This window comes from Sebastes umbrosus, chromosome 18 (assembly GCF_015220745.1).
Source record: "Sebastes umbrosus isolate fSebUmb1 chromosome 18, fSebUmb1.pri, whole genome shotgun sequence".
In the NCBI taxonomy this organism is placed as follows: Eukaryota; Metazoa; Chordata; class Actinopteri; order Perciformes; family Sebastidae; genus Sebastes; species Sebastes umbrosus.
In genome coordinates this window covers 17,477,814-17,494,786 of record NC_051286.1, presented here as the reverse complement: position 1 = coordinate 17,494,786, position 16,973 = coordinate 17,477,814, and the positions used below count along the sequence as shown (strand labels likewise).

Sequence of the window (16,973 nt, the reverse complement as noted above, 5' to 3'; positions counted from 1 at the left end):
AGTAACATTCTGAATTCAGGAATTTTACTTGTAATGGAGTATTTTTAGTAGTCAAATATCTGGGTATTTCTTCCACCACTGCTTAAGTTTCACATTTTCTTAAATCACATTTTTATAAATGAGCAGGTTGCTGTTCTGGAGGCAGAGATTGTTCAAGTACGCCCCCTGGAGTTTCTTGGTACACACAACAAGTGGTTCTTGTATCAAAATGCAAATGCTGAATATCTGAAACTTGCACTGTGTCACACTTTGTTTTCTAAAGTGAACCACAACCACTTATTATCAACACCCATAAATGTGTAAAGTCAGTGTGTTAAATATATAAACTGTAAAGAAACTTAGTGATCATGTCCTCTAATATTTTCTGCCAGAACCAGTGATTTTACATTTACACACTCATTATGCATTCCTTTGTCATTAGATCAACTCTAAATTTACACTGACAATCATAATTTGTACAACTGAAGTAATTTATTTCACACAAAAAAATTAATTAAAAGGAACATTAATCCAATTATCTTCTAAATGAAACCGTAGGCAAGTGTAATTTAAGAAAAACCGATAATGAAAATGTGCTATTTCCAATTTATCTAAAACAAAGACGAGATATCTTAGAAGCGAAAAACTTATTTTTTTTAATTTTATTTTGTATCATTATCACCTCAAGAGTGACCAGACCCCATGCAAATATGTAACACTCCAGCAAACAGTCTTAATATTTAGGTATTTGGGGTGAAAGCAAATTCTGCATATCCTCAAACAGAAACAGAACTGTTGAGCTACATAATTAACAAACATTTGAGGAATTTTAAAGAACTTAATTAACTCTTTCACGGAAATTAACTGTACAACATTATTCCTTTCATAACATATGCAAAAAAAAAAAACACAAAAAGGTTTAACTTTCAGAATACGCAGCAGTGGAGAGAAAATGTGCTGTTGAACCTTGAAGTTTGTTGTTTACATTGTCATCTGCAAACACAAACATTTTATAAATGAGATCAGTATTTATGAAAAGCTCAAACACGATGCAGTGTTTCTCTGTCTTGTTCAATTAAGTTAAACTGGTATCTAACTTTGTACCGGGCAGTAAAATCTGAGCACCTTGTTGTTTTCATCATAAAACAAATGTTAGCACTCAAAAACTACTGGTCGAATGATCAGTAGGAAGAAGCCAAGAATCATGGGAGCTGTAGTTTGTTGTTGTATCTTGGTTAAAATGATAAAAGATTAAATAACCTGGATGAATATTGATGATTTCTTACCTTTTTACATCTTCACTTGCTCCTCAAGTCTTTGAACATCTTGGAGTACACGTCTTTCTGCTTGTCCAAGCTCTCTTTATAGCGTCTGAAACATGGAAACTATTTATTATACACATAGAATATCTACAGAATGATTTGTGGCTCAGAGTAGCACTGCCATTTTAAACTAAAACACAAAATATGCCATACAATAAGCATATGTCAAGACATTAATATAAGTTTGATCATTCTACCTTGAAACTAATGCAAATTTCTGGCCCACTGAGCCACACTGCCTTGACAACAGCGTTCATACCAAACATCCTGAAATGTGTCAACAACAGTTCATCTTACATTGCCACCTTCCTCAGCAGGTTGTTAATGTCGCTGTCGAAGGGCTTTTTTGCTTGAGCAGTTATGAGGCAACCTTGGGCGCTCTCGTACTCATGCAGCTCCAGATACGCCTGGCAGAGATGACATCAGTGTGAATAATGGACTCATTGTTATCACGAGTGTAAGCAGTTAGCAAAAGAGGGACCTTAGGGGGTGAAGGTCAAGCTGCCCATGGATCCCTAGTGGCTCCCATAGTGTGTAAAGTAAATAAATATATACTTCAATTCTAAACCAACATGTACAAAAAAAACAACAACATTATCATTAGTAGTTTTTCATTCAACATAGCAAACTTAAAGGTCTTATTGAACATTTTTATGTAGACGAATAAAAAAAATAATACCAGTACAGGCATTTTACCTAAAAACGTGGGTCAACCTCACACAAATTGCAACAAAAACAAACTCAATGGATTTTGTGTCCTCAATATGCTCTGAATGAGAGAAAAAAAGTCGAAGGAATTGTATGAGGGGCAAGTTTTAAAAATTATGATATGATATGATCCTACAAAAAACACCTATTTAGCCATATTTCGGTGACCGTACAAGCTTACATTCTTGTACATGCTAGATTTGACCATGCTGTATTTTTTCCTTGAAGCACAAAAAACAAAACAAATACCGCTTTCAAATACCAATTACGAAATACTCCAAAGTAATTGTATTTAAAATACAAGTAACAGAAACACTGCCCATCTCTGATTGTAACCCTTCCCAATATGACAGCGCGTTGCTGTGGTAACCCGTTAAAAACCCTCCCTGGGACTGCTGCCGAAGACTCATGTTTCTCCTCCTTTTCTTCTTTCTTCTTCTGCTCCACACACCGCTGACATCCACTCACTAACTGATAGGTAGTCTATCTATTCACCTATTTATCCATCTATCTATCTGTCTATCTATCTACCACAGCTTTCCATCGCTGGACTGTTATGTTGCCGACTCATTAATTCGACATCAAACTCTCCTCCTCCCTCTTTCCTTCCCTCTCCCTCTAGTTCTCGTCGCCGAGAGGTCTGACAAAGCGTCAGTATGTGACGAGTCGGGATGAGAACGTGTTGGAAGTGAATGCAATGGAACGGCGGAGGGAGAGTGTGACATCTAGTGGCTGAATATTATCAATGTTATCAATAGCACCTTTAATACACTTCTCCAAAGATTGAACATCTATTGCATCTGGTTCTGCCTGTGCTGTCATCGTCCCTATTTTTAACCTCTTTGGCGACTTCAAAACATTTGATATCAGGCACACTGATAAGACCTCCAAGAGTCTGTGAGGATTTTTATCTGATGGTCTGACCTGACCGCAGCGGAAAAGAGCCTTTGTGTTGGCAGAGTCTATCTCCAAGGCTTTCTTGCCGTATTTCAGGGCTTTGTGCGGGCTGTCCAGACGGACCTCGGTGAGAGAAAGGTTCAGATAGAGAGGAAGCAGCGCTGTCTTGATCCTCTCTTTCTCTGCATCGCTCTCTGTTTCCCTGTTCCCCAGCAGCATCATTGCCTGTAGGCCAAGCAAAGGATCCATTACAAAACACATTTTCACCTTTACCAGTACACACAAATAAAGGACCTGGAAATAGAATGTTTTTTTTTTGTTTTTTTTATAGATTTACCTGTTTATAGCGATCTTTGGCGTTGTCGTAATGGCTCTGGTTGAAGCAACGGTTGCCAAAGCTGCGTAGAGTACTGACAACTTCGAGGAGCGTGGACAGAGGAACTGTGTTCTGCTCCTCCTGAACACAGAGAAGGTAAAAAGCAACGCAAAATAGCCAAACAGAAAACATCCAAAGGGAATTTTTCTACCTTCTTCTGTCTTATTTTGGCTATTAAAAAAATGTATCATAAAAAGAGCAATAGGTTATACGCTATAATGCATGTGCAGAAAAGGGTAAGTTTAGAGGTGCATAATCATAATCAAGATTCCTCAGTTCTTCTCCATTACTGCAGAAATGCAAATGCATGCATAAGTGGATGAAAATGTCAATACATCTTCTCTTAGTAGCATGACAAAAGCATGTTTTTGCTGTCAAGTGGCCTACGAACAGATTCGTTCTTAAGTGGCTCGTACGAGTGATTTAGAAGAACTTGTCTCATTTACAATTCTCATGAACGCGCACTCATTTATGCACAGGTGGCATTCATCATGTTTACGCAGGTCATTTACACAGTTATCTGAATTTAGGAGCGTTACCTCTCAGTACGCTCAGACCACGACAACAACAGGACACCTGAAGCCTCTCCCCTACCGGACACATCGCGATGAAGTCGTCCACTTGAGCCGAGTCGAGGAAGTCGACCATCTGAATCTCATACAGAAGCACTGCAGCGGCGGGAATGAACGGAGGACAGCCGAGGTCCCCGTACGCATACCGGGGCTGGAAGAGGAAGCGAGAAAACTCTCCTTTCCGCATGGTCAACAGGCCCACCTCCAGTCCGAACACCGTCACATCTGTTTGAATTATCATTTCCAAATCAATCAAGGAGAAAACGTCTATTGAACCTGCACAAAGAATTACTGACCTTTCCCTAACTTCATCATCCGGGGGTACTTGAGGTGCGTGGTGGTTTCAAAAGGCCGGTCAGAGTATTCCAGGAAACCAGAGTAATGGACTGTGGAAGGAGAATAAAGAGAGGTTACGGCAGAACAAAATAAAAACTGCGTCAGGAGTTTTTTTTGAATAAATTTACACTTGTAAATACTCAATACTGAAGCGTTTTCAGGTACAGGTGGGCCCTCTCCAGGTTGGACCACCTCTTTCAGGATCCCTTCATCTCCCAAGACATCATCCATCTGCTGGCGAAGTTGATCAAACGGACTCTACAAATGGCAGGAAAAGCCTTGAAAGAACTCCAGTGTTTCACAATCAGTTCCATCTGTGTGTAAATACATCTGTTATGTATAGTGTTATTATCCTTAGTTATTATCAAAGCACATGGTTGCAACTGTACTGTTGGTCCAGAGGAAATTTAGTCTCACAGTAGTTTTCATTCTACTGAAAGGCTTTGAAACAAAGACAAATCTACAGTATTTACAAAAATGCTGATGAGAAAACTGCTATAAGGAAAGCTCAACAGCATTTTATTCTTTTGTCAGCTTATTGATTTGAGCTTTTGTTGGTGATTTGCTTTGTTGTTTGTGTCACACAGCTGATGCTGCTGTGCTAAATGAATTATGAAGTTTATAATAAAGTTTTTCTATACAATATTTATTTGGTACACATGTATAATTTGTACACTTTAAAGTGCTTCATTAAAATTTCATATAAGCATTTATGGGTTTTACAGTGTGTCAAGTAACATTAAAATATAAGATACCAACTCCTGATGACGTTAAAATTCAAGTTTGAAGAGATAATGTTAATGTTGTTTCACTTAACTCATCTGACTTGTACAAAATTAAACTTTAACTTAAACTGTTAAGTTAACTGGTATGATCACACTTTAGCCTCATTCACATATATGCTGAACAGTAGACTATAATAATAACATTTCTTAACTTTAGAAAAGACTGAAGCTGACTTAACTTATGAGTAATGACCTCAGCTGACCTAGCTGCGCTGCAGTAATGTGGATTTTAAACTCTGGTGTCTCCAGTCAGCCTCTCACTGACATCAACATCCTGCAGCTAGCTAGCTACCACTTAGCCTGCTAGTTAGGTCGCCATGCTAACCCTCTTCACCATGGTAACGTACCGGAGTGTTCCTCCTCAGCCGCTCTTCATCGCTTATTAACCTCCGGATACTGGATATTAACCCGTTACCTGACATTTAGTCAGTTTATTTTACCGTAGTCTAACACGTGGTTTAGCTTGTTAGTGAGTAAAAGCAGTTTTACTTTGTTTTGGCCTCTCAGGTTTGGGGTCAATCAATCAAGTAGTGACGTCAGGTTGCAGCGTGAGGGCGGGGCTGGACGTCACAGAGGTCAATGTGTGTCAAGGTTACAGACTACTACTGCTGCTATTACCTCAGAACATCATGTTTACTGTTAGGGTCACATTGAGGGAAAAATTAATCTGAGATTTAGAGAATAAAGTCGTAATATTATGAGAATAAAGTCATAATATTAGTATATATGTATAATAGTATAGTAGTAGTAATTTTACGCGTTATTTTCTTTTTTTCTCGTATGACTTTATTCCAGTAATATTACGACTTTTTTTTCTCGTAAAGTTATGACTTTATTCTTGTAATATTACGATTTTGTTTCTCGTAAAGTTATGAGTTTATTCTCGTAATATTACAACTTTTTTCTTGTAAAGTTATGACTTTATTCTCGTAATATTACGATTATGTTTCTCGTAAAGTTATGACTTTATTCCAGTAATATTAAGATTTTTTTCTTGTAAAGTTATGACTTTATTCTCGTAAAGTTACGACTTTTTTCTCGTAATATTATGACATTATTCTGGAAATCTCCGATTTTTTCCCCTAAATGTGGCCCTTATACTGCGTATACATTTGCTCTTTGGCCCTCACTGCATTAGACTTATATACTATATACTTAGACTATAAACTGTGTTACCTTCATCACAATGATCAAATGTTTTGCGGCTCCAGACAGAATTTTTATTTTTTTTGCCTAAAATGGCTCTTTTGATCGTAAAGGTTGCAGACCCCTGTCCTAGGAGATGTTGGATCCCAGAAATTGAAAGTCTTCATCTACTCTCCTACCACCTCCTCTCCTCTCTTTATAAAAACAAATGCAGGCAAGGGGAAATAACAGTTCAAATCTTAATAGAACAAAGGTGAACAGATTAATTATCAACCTGTCAAAAAAATTGATGTACCTTTTACTTGAGTGGGTTCACACTTGCCCTCCTCTCCTCTACTCCCACCAAATAAATAAAGCCTATATATAGGCCTTCAGCTGTGTAGCTCCCCCAGATTTCCTTTTATACATTTCCAAATATAAAATACTATTTTACTAGGCTATGGCTTGGCTGAATACTTATTATTATTATTATTTACTGAGAGATGTGAATCCATATTGCCCAGTATGCAGATAATCAACATTTTACATTCAATATTTACTGTGACTTTGTGAGATAAATGGTTATTTTGATCCATTATATGTGTTCATTTCTCCAGACAGAGACAGGAGCTACGGGTCTGTCTTTGTTAAGTGCACACTTTGACTGGGGCTCAGACACAAACACACAAAAATCATTTTGCTCAAAGTATTTAATGTAAATCCAATTTAACTAATATAAACAACCAGCATTAAAATACAGGTAAAATTGTCAGACTACAACACTATACACTACAAATTTAGTATGAGACACATCCAGTGTAAATCTAACACTAACATTAACTTAACTCACCATTTGAAAAATATCAGTCAGTAGATTTGCCATATTTAGCAGCTGTAAATCCAGTCTTTCACAGAATGAGTTTCATCTCTTCTATTACCTTTAGCTTATAGTATGAAGTTTGTAAAGAAACAATACAAAATAATATTTAAACTGTACAGAATATGCTTTAGAAAATAGTTGGGCCATTTGTACAAGGAGGGATGTGACTATCAGCTAAAGAACAATCTATAGAGAAAGTGTTTCTTGTGGTTGCTTTATGTAACATGTACAGTATATTCTTGATAGACATATAATACTGTAGTTGCTCATATTGATGTTAACATGAAGCTAGCAGTACAATCTTTGATAAGTGAACCCCTTTTGGGATGTATCCGGACCTGAGACTAACCAGTGAGCCAGTTAAAAGCTTTCCTCATTGTGTTCACTAGAAGTTCTGTAGTTCAGCTGGATAGACAAAGTTGCTTCTGAAGAGTTTATGGGCCATGAGCTGTCCTCCGAATATCATCATCACCAGGCCTGAACCTGCAGAGTGAGCGATTCAATAAATAAGAAAAAAAGAGATCAATCAAAGGAAGGTTTTGGCGGGCAGCAGCTGTCCTTAAAAAGCCTGAATTCGAAGGGGATGTGGGAAGTGAGTTAGAACAGGCAAAAGTAATGTCTTGGCCAGATAAAGACGGAGAGGGAGAGAAACAGACAGTGGAGTTTTCATGTTCTGCAAATGGGATTAGAGACGGCTAAGTAGGGAAAGAGAGAAGAAGAATGAAGTAGAAATCTCACCCAGAGCTATCCACCAGTGCTCAGCTGAAGGGAAGTCTGACATCACTGCAGAAACATGGAAAAACTGTGTGTGAAATCTACCTGTACATAAAACATACTGCACATTTATTTACAAGTGAAAGACGTAGAAAAAAGGACGCAAGTTTAGGATGTTGTAGGTCCTATTTTTTGAGTATTTATTTTAGTGTTTTTTTTTTTTTAAAGGTGCTTTTGATAACATTGATCACATTCAGCCGCTAGATGTCGCATTCTCCCTGCCACGTTCCATTGTATTTACTTCCCAACAAGTCGTTGCCAGGCACTTACCGTCAATCTCAGACATGTATCTGTTTTTTCCACACTATCTGACGACCCAGAGATACCATGTGATACCAACTTCGTTTTACTATTGGCTCACAATCTGTTTTCCACAGAAATAAACAAATCATTCATTTTGGACCTGCCAACATTTTTAAAACGATTAATTCACAATCATAATATTTTTTTCAGGAAAAGCCATACTTTTATTTGGCACCTTTCTAAAGGCTCTGTGTAATGTTTTTATTTTTATTTTTTAAAATACTCATCTACATAAAAATGTTATCAATAAGATATTAATTTAATTGTCAGAAATGTATGTTGGTCCTTTAAATTCTAAAACACAAATGGATAGTGTCTCTGTATGTGTGTCAGCCTATACATCTCTGAACCACAGCCACTACAGTATATCCAGTTACATAACCAAGCCTCCAATCCTATCAGCTCTTCCGCTCTATTGATCCACTTTGTGTGTATCTGTGTTTGTGTGTGTGTTTACCTGCTACAGTCATCGCGACGTGCAGCAGTGTGACAGTTATGGCGTAATCCCAAACCCACTCCTCTACGATCCAGGCGAACACCAGCCCTCCCAAAACATAGGTCACTTCTGTGGAGATTACACCAACTGGAGGGAGGAAGAGAGAAAACAACACATGGACACTTAGCTTGTGTTCTGCTGCCTCGTCTATTTCTAATCCAATATGTTTTACAATCACCCAATCAATAGTCGTAGCGGATCACGTCTAACATTTTGACTTGTCATAGTAGGAAAGGCACAGGTGTTACCGATTAACATGATGCATTAAGGATGACGCTGTTCTATTCAACTGTCCCAGTGAGCCACGACAGTGAGCCAGTGAGCCAGCATGACCAATACCAGGACCCTGAAACTGAAGCATTCAGTTTATGATTTACACCTCTGCTTTTCCTACTGCCACATGTGTTCAGTAAATGCCTTCTGTGAAAAAGGTCTATTGAGGACAGAGACAGACAGAACCAATGTGAAGATTCAGATCTTTTACCCTTTAATGTTCTGCTCGACTGTTTGGCAGAGCACATTTTGAGTCGCTACATGCGATTTTCTATAACTCCGTTTAGGTATGCTATGCAAATAATCAACCAGATGTTGCTGTGTTCTTAAATAGCACGCCTTTTCAGTCCGCCTCCTTAAAGGAAGTTGGCAACAAAAAATGTACTCCAGACATAAGGACTCTATTAGGTCTAATCATAGTTTCAGAGGCCTTACTGAACAGAGTTATGTAAATTGATACTAAAATAAAAAAGTCAAATAAGGGGAAAATAATTTTCTAAAAACATGTTCTACCAAATGGTTCAATTGTCCTTTTATGGTGAAGGTAGTAAAGCTAGTAATGTAATTAAAATGTACTATTTGCTACAAAATGAATAAAGTAAATAAAACTTGTGATCATTCATTGTTGTTAATATGATACCTTTAATGTTATTCCCTTATTTATATATATACACTGTTTATAAATACACATTTTATGAAATAAAAAAAACTTCTGAACATTCACTGTTGTTAATATAATTTATTAATGTCATATATTTAATGTTATTCCATTATATATTTGATGAAAAAATGATATCAGTATGATTTCTCACTATTTCTGAGATGTTTTCTACTGAAAATATGGTAAATATCTAGAATAAATACATGTAAATAATACTAGTACTAGAAACACCACTGATTCCATGGTAACAAATTGACATGTTGGTATGTTAACCTTTTACTAGCATAATAACAGTACATTTGTATTTACTTTTACCATGAAGCGACATCTCAACCATTTGGTAGAGGCCTTTATTAAAAAAAACTGTGGGGTCTGTTGAAAAAAACATTGATTGTTGTTAAAGATGTTGGAGAAAATGTTTCCATTGTTTTTATTCTTAGTGAGGACATTAAAGGGTTAAGTAAAAGCAGCATTACTACAATGTAGAAATACTGCATTAAAAAATCTTACTACTACTTCAGTAAAGGTCTGCACTTATTAGAAAAAATGTAGTTCAATGATGAAATGTAAAAGTAGTCATGATGCAACAGAATGGCCCTCATTAGTAATATATTATAATCCATATTATACAATTGGATTATTAGTACTGATGGATCAACGTGTAAGAAGCTTTTTCATGTTGTTGCTTGAGGTGAAGCTACTATTGCTTTAATCCATAACAGTGCTTCATATTTCATAGGTTGATCACATGGTTCCTATATATTAAACCTAAATTTGCAAAGTAAATAAAACTGTCAAATGAATGTAGTGTAGAAAAAAGTACAATAATTGCCTCTAAAATGTAATGGAGCATAAACAGTGGATCAACTGATATTCAACACATATAAGAGTCCAAAGCTCTCATGCTACGTGTCCACAGCCTCCGTCCTTTCCACGCTTCCTATTCATTGTCTATGCAAGCAGCTGTGCAATGTATTCTGGCAGTGTGGCGACGCGATTCAAGAGACAGGGCGTCCCATCGGCCGCTCCTCATTTGCATAAAGTTGCGGTCTAGGCTACTTTATGCAAATCAGGGGCATCCAGCACGACTCACCGCCTCTGGAAACTCCCGAGAAACATTTAAACTAAGCTTTGTCGATCCAAACTAAAGACAGATTTTGCAACTGCGTGGCTTATTTCAGGCATAAAATGTTTTCAGAAACACATTTCAATGAACTATTTTCGTGATATAAGAGAAGAAAACTTCCAAACAAGCTGTCATGTTGGTTCCGGTTTGAAAGCTGGGAGCAGCAGCCCACGAGGGAAAGCGTTCATCCAATCAGGTGCCTAGTGTCGAGTGGCAACCCATCAAGCGTCCAATGCTTGGAAGCGAGGCGATAAAAAACGCTGCTGTGGACATCACTCTCTCATATTTAATAGTGTAAAGTAGCACAACATTTAAATACTCAAGTAAACAACAAGTACCTTCAAATTTAACTACTTGAGTAAATGTACTTAGTTACATTCCACCGATGCTACTCACCGAGGTATTTGGGGTTCTGCCATGACGGTTGTGTTGTGTAGTCAAATGGAGCCAACAAGCTGTTGATCTCATGAACCCTGGAGACACACCAGAAGATGATAAAGATGTGCATAAACTATAAACAGTAAAAGTCCACTTTGATTCTTATTTATTCTGTTTTGAAATAGAAATTTGAAGTTTGTGTTTGTACCTGAGCAGTCCGATGCAGACACTGACCACGATGTAGTAGAGAGAGTAGAAGCAGATCATGCACATCAACAGATTCTGCAGGACAACCTGAGGACACAGAGAGAAAGAGAAGATGAGAAATAATTATTAATAATGCCCTGAGGGTGTTTTAATTTCACATGAAACCTGTTGTATTTTTAAAATCAGCAGGTCCCTTGTGGTTCAAAGGTTTTCTTTCAGCTCTGATATTGAATAATACTTGATCTACTGTATCTTCCTGCCATTGTTTTTACAAAGTTATTTCATCTTTCCCTCATCTGACTGCTGAAAAAAGATGAAATTACAACCCTGGGTGAGGTAATACTAAAATCAATTACACATATGGGAGCTATCAATCAATGAGTGGATGAAATTCCACGCCTTTTGACTTTTGAAACATCTTCCATCGATCGCTTCAAATAAACAAAGTAATAACAGGGAGACTATAAATACCAAGAGAAACATAAACTTTTATGTCAGTGATTTTAATCTAACTGGAAAGCTCTACATTTGACTGGGAACACGTCATCGTTGTTTTATGCATTGTGTCTCCCAAAGCTAATAAAAAAAACCTGTTCCTCTCCTCCATTTTCTCTTTTCCCTCCCATGTCCCAGAAAACCAACACCGATGACAGGAGATAGCAGCAGATAGTCGCTGCTCGCCTGCTAAAGTCTCCTTTCATAGATGATTAACTGCAGCCTTTACAGGAAGCTGGTTACACGACACCCTCGGAGGGGAGATAAAAGACCTTTTCCCTCACGGCTGACATTTCGGCTTGTCAAACACAGGTGTAACTAATTACATTAATAACGGGCTGCATTCCAGTCGGGTGTGCCGCTGCCAGGGCCCTGCATGTTGGCTTACTGGCACGCGTTAATGGAATGGAGTCATCGTTAATCTTATTAGTTACAGCTGTGCCAAGTCAAACGTCTGCTGTGTGATGAAGACCACAGATAACACGAATAACAACTTTCACTACACAAAGGAATATACATTTGTCTGAATCTGGAGTAAACTTGTTGCATGTTTATTGTGATACATAATGACTACAAAGTCTGCGACTAACAATCATTTTCTTTAACGATTAATCTGTTTTAAATACAATTTTTATTCAATTATGGATTAATCCTACAGTCTATGAAAGTGGGGACACCCACGTTACACAGATACTGGAAACTGACTCCCAGTGCTCAATCTCCTTTCTGAAATGTCTCTGCTTTTATCAATTACACCTATTGTCCCAACAAAATCCAAAACTCAAAGATATTCAATTTACTAGTGCTATAAAACAGAGAAAAGCAGCATATCCTCAAACGCTAGCGGCATGGCTCCGTAGATGGCAGTTGGTTGATCGGTCCACCATGTTGGATCAGACTGAAATACCTCAACAACTGTTGACAACTGTTAACATCGTCATCGGAGAATGTTAGCGTGCTACCGTTTAGATCAAAGCACCACTGTGCCTATAAGTAAGTCTTGTTGTTGTTTGATAAATGACTTAAACGAGTAATCAATCCGCTAATCGCTTCAGCACTAATGACATTTAACATTTAAATGAGAGGATATCTGATGGCATGACATCACCATTAGACCCTGGTGGATGACGCTATCATTTACCTGCTGCACTGGGCTTATTCCCACCTGGACAAGGCCCTACGTTGGTTGGGTTGGTTAGGTTTAGGCATGAGAAGTGTGATTGGTTAAGGTTAGGGTAAGAATATCAGCGTAAGCCAATCAGAGGTAGAGAAGGGCGGGTCATGGAGTTTTGGAATAATGCGCTGTCAGAACAATGGCATGGCAACTGGCGGAGGTACTGATCCGAGGGAACATAGAGCTGAGGGAACATAGACAGGCTCCCCTGGACAAGGCAGGTACCACAGTGAGGATCATGTTCTTTGTTTTCTCCAGTGCTTTCAATACCTACAGCCTCTGCTGTTGGGAGCTCAGGGCCATGCAGGTGAACACTCCACCTGTGTCCTGGATAATGGATTACCTGACCAGCAGGCCACAGTTTGTAAGACTGAGGAACTGAACTGTGATTTGCAACATGGTGTCCCCCAGGGCACTGCCCTTTCCCCCTTCCTGTTGTCGTTGTTGGGGGTTGCATATTGAACCATCTGCAGCTGAACATAAGCAAGAGCTGCTTGTTGACTTCCTCAGGACTAAGCCTCTGACCCCTGTATCCATCCAGGGGAAGGATGTCAAGGTAGTTCGCTCCTATAAATACCTCGAGTGGGCTGGGAACACAGGGGCCCTCTACAAGAAGGGCCGGCTCTACTTCCTGAGGAGGCTCAAGAGGCTTCAATGTCTGGTAACGAGATGCTGCAGATGTTGCACCAGTCTGTGGCGGCCATCGCTATCTTTCATGCTGCCGTGTGCTGCTGGGGCCAGAGCGTGAGACGCTAACAAGCTCAATAAGCACACAGGAGATCATTCCTGCAAACTCTTTAACTCACCCCCGCTCTGTCACAGTCTGTCACATCAGTGGACCGAGAGGAACTGATCTCGCTAAGTGGACTTAATAATTACATTTTCCATCATTTCTGGCACAGTGAAATACATTTTTGTAACTTTTAATGTGTAATTGCATTCACTTTGCACACCTTAGTACAATTTGGATACTTGTATGAATGCACGTCTATCTATTGGTGGACATTTATGGTGCTAAGGTGCATTAACTGTCTTTGTCTAATCCTCACTTCCTTATTGCTTCTACGTCATTTCCTCCAGGTTACTTCCATATTGAAAATGAGCAGCAATGAGAAGTGGAAAGGGAGGAAGAAGCAGAATTTAAAAGTATTGAGAAAGTTCTCATCTGTATCTTGAGGCTGTAAATATAAAGGATGCATTTTCTTAAAACTAACCTACATTTCATTTCATTGAGGTCCACCTAAACCACGTGGTCTCACCAGTCAGACAGCCATGAGGATGTGGGTTTTGTCTGGAGGCAGGAAAGTAGCTGAGATAATGCTAATACCCTCGGAGACGGCTAAACACCTTGGCTAGTCTGGTTTGTTTGTCACCTCCAGACTAGACTACTAAACTAAAACTGCTCTAGAAACCAGCTTTGAGACTTTAAATTCAACCCTCAAGCGTGGTGAGTTTTGGTTGATTGCTCAAAAGCGTGCATGAAAAGGGTAAACAACATTCTAATTGTTACATTAAGACACAAACCTCATAAACTACTCAGTTAAATGTTGAATATGACTGTAATGAAGACGGCAGAATTCAAATTAATGAATAAAAAACTATGAAAACAGGCAGTACACTTGATTATAACAACCACTTAGCTCTATTAGACATGTTGTAAACACCTCGCTGTGCACTCTGCCTCCTTAATCTTAGCTCTAGTATAGCACACTCATCATACGGCGTCCTTACCAAGGTATCGCTGGGTGTAGTCTTGAGGGAGAGGGGTCCATGGCGTTTTATGAGCGTGAGTCCAAAACAACGACAGCAGTAGTCCAACAACATGAATGGCCGCTGGTCTAAATGAGAGAATGTAGGCTACATGTGTGTGTTTGTGTGTGAGAGAGCATGTCGGGGAGGAAGAGGAGGGAGGATTGGATTAGAAGAAATGGGATTACTACTTAGAAGAGTACTAAGAGTAAATCCCAAAAAGGGATAACGGTGAACATACTTTAGTATATGTGTGCATATATGCACGTAGGCTAAAAGAAGGAAGTTGGTTTTGAGGGTAAATACTTAAGGAACTGTTACAGATTTATCTGTACTATAGTATTAGTATTATTTATTTTATTGTACTTACCATCAGGTACCTTCCTCATCTCTCCATTATGTCCTCTTACTTTTCCCTCTTTCCTTACTTCCTATCTTTCCATCCTCTTTCTCCCATTGTGTCACTCTTGTTTTCTTCCTTCCTTGCTTCTCCTCCTTCAAATAAATATGCCAAAATAAAAGTATAAAACAGAAGAAGAATGCGTGAATATGAAGTACAGCTGAAATGATTAGTTGATTGATTATTAATCATTTGATCATCTAAGTCATTTTTCAAGCAAAATTGCCAAACATTTCTAGCTACTTTAATAGAATCTGCTGATTTTCTTTGTCTCGCTTGATAGGTAACTACGTATCTTTGGGTTTGGACTGCTAGTCGGACAAAAATAAATAATTTGAATTAGGGCTGCAAAAGTTGACGCGGTAATAACACGTTAACGCAAATTTGTTTTAACGAATATGGCCATCTAATCATATGAAACTAGAAAAATAATTCATTGGTACCAACCATGTCATACTAGTTTGTCCCAAAGAAAGATAAATAACGCTCCAAACTTACACTAAATTTTGGCGAGAAAAAACTGGCAAAACTGGTTTCTGGACAATATTTGTAATTTTTGTGTTGTTAATGGATTTCCAATAATAAATATATACATATGTTTGCATACAACAAGCATATTTGCCCACTCCCATGTTGATAAGAGCATTAAATACTTGATAAATCTCCCTTTAAGGTACATTTTGAACATGTGAAAAATGTGAATAATTTGCAATTAAATCTCGATTATCTATGGACAATCATGCGATTAATCGCAATTAAATATTTTAATCGATTCACAGCCCTAGTAACTACAGTTTGGACAAAAATAAACAATTTAAATATGTCACCTTGGGCTGTGGGAAATTGTTATATTTATTTTTCACTATTTTCCAACATCTTATAACCAAAACAATTCATTGCTAATTAAGAAAATAAGTAGTATAAGACATGTTTCACAGTGAAATCAACTGACTGAGCTCCTGATACCAACACTGACAACATAAACATGACCTTTACGTGTATTTTGAAGATGTGACTGGGTGAATCATGCTTGTAGCGTCCCATTCTGATCTGTGATTCATCCTGGATGTCCAGCTTTTGAGAAATCTGCAATAAAAACATCACGAGCGACATGATTACAATCTTGTCTGGCAGTTTTTTAGTATGAACACTAGGTGGTGGCATAGCCTCAAATGCACAGAGTGAACTTAATCCACTAATGAAGAACCAACACAAGAACAAGAGATGATAACAGCCACATGCACAACACTGGCAGCAACAGATAAGATGCTTCCTGATTCATTATACATATGGGTTTCTGATGATGGCGTCATAAATCATTCTGCTCCATGTTTTATTTAACTTTGAGAATTTGATAGAAAACAGACAAGAGAGGGAGTTCATCCATCATCTGCTCAGGAGAAGACAGATAAGAAAGAAAAGAGGGTGAAACAGGAGCTGATGTGGTGATGGAGGAAGCGATGGAGGCAGAGGTGAGTTAAGCAATTACGACGGTTCAACGTCCCCATGTCCCCTCCGGAAATAGCTGAACATACTCTATATTCAACTCTACAGCGTCACAGCCTGCGTATGTCTGTGTGTGTGGTAAAGCACATGCACGTGCGTTTTTGTATTGAGAGTGGGGTTGACTTGGCTGCCACGGTAACCTGCATCATTGTAACCATAGTGATGGAGAGCAGGGTAATGGGAGGGGGGGTGTAGAGGTAGGCGTCATAACTATTCATCCCAATGTGTGTGTGTGTGTGTGTGTGTGTGTGTGTGTGTGTGTGTAGTAGTGGTACATTTCATTACTGTAAAGCTCACAGAAAACGAATCATGCAAATTTTCCTTTTCATATCGCTAGATGTTTCTTCTGACTCAAATATAGGAACAATATAAATTGCATGTTTGATTCATTTTGTTTTGATGTGAAAGTGTATTTGGATTATGTTTTTTTTTTTATTTTTAGCATTACAGT

General features: G+C 38.3%; 2 protein-coding genes across 10 annotated transcripts in view; both read right to left on the bottom strand.

The window, feature by feature from the left end:
• Nucleotides 1–611: 611 nt before the first annotated feature.
• Nucleotides 612–5,544, bottom strand: fkbp6 (FKBP prolyl isomerase 6). 4 transcript variants are annotated; one of them, XM_037751205.1, is made up of 9 exons: nt 5,323–5,544; nt 4,331–4,448; nt 4,151–4,240; nt 3,877–4,079; nt 3,244–3,363; nt 2,934–3,131; nt 1,599–1,708; nt 1,266–1,350; nt 612–972 (listed from the first exon to the last, which is right to left on the bottom strand). In XM_037751205.1, the coding sequence occupies exons 1-8, from the start codon at nt 5,395–5,397 to the stop codon at nt 1,278–1,280; spliced, it is 987 nt and encodes a 328-aa protein (XP_037607133.1). In that variant the 5' UTR covers nt 5,398–5,544; the 3' UTR covers nt 612–972; nt 1,266–1,277. The 4 variants fall into 4 exon arrangements, 3 of the variants coding, with proteins under 3 accessions (XP_037607133.1, XP_037607132.1, XP_037607134.1); XM_037751204.1 differs by having other exon boundaries at nt 612–974; nt 1,260–1,350; nt 5,323–5,543; XM_037751206.1 differs by lacking the exon at nt 5,323–5,544 and adding an exon at nt 5,179–5,316 and having other exon boundaries at nt 612–974; nt 1,260–1,350.
• Nucleotides 5,545–6,795: 1,251 nt separating this feature from the next.
• Nucleotides 6,796–16,973, bottom strand: part of tmem244 (transmembrane protein 244) — an 18,291-nt gene continuing 8,113 nt past the window's right edge. The window contains exons 1-8 of one of the 6 annotated variants that reach the window (XM_037751360.1): nt 16,013–16,065; nt 14,987–15,111; nt 14,599–14,724; nt 11,200–11,285; nt 11,010–11,086; nt 8,515–8,640; nt 7,719–7,763; nt 6,796–7,463 (exon numbers count right to left, since the gene is read on the bottom strand). In XM_037751360.1, coding sequence (XP_037607288.1) covers nt 7,366–7,463; nt 7,719–7,763; nt 8,515–8,640; nt 11,010–11,086; nt 11,200–11,285; nt 14,599–14,724; nt 14,987–14,989 — 561 coding nt within the window. In that variant the 5' untranslated portion in view covers nt 14,990–15,111; nt 16,013–16,065 and the 3' untranslated portion in view covers nt 6,796–7,365. Of the gene's footprint in view, nt 7,464–7,718; nt 7,764–8,514; nt 8,641–11,009; nt 11,087–11,199; nt 11,286–11,788; nt 11,923–12,019; nt 12,093–14,598; nt 14,932–14,986; nt 15,112–16,012; nt 16,103–16,973 lie in introns of those variants that run through there. The other 5 variants (XM_037751364.1, XM_037751361.1, XM_037751363.1 and 2 more) reach the window with 5 other exon arrangements.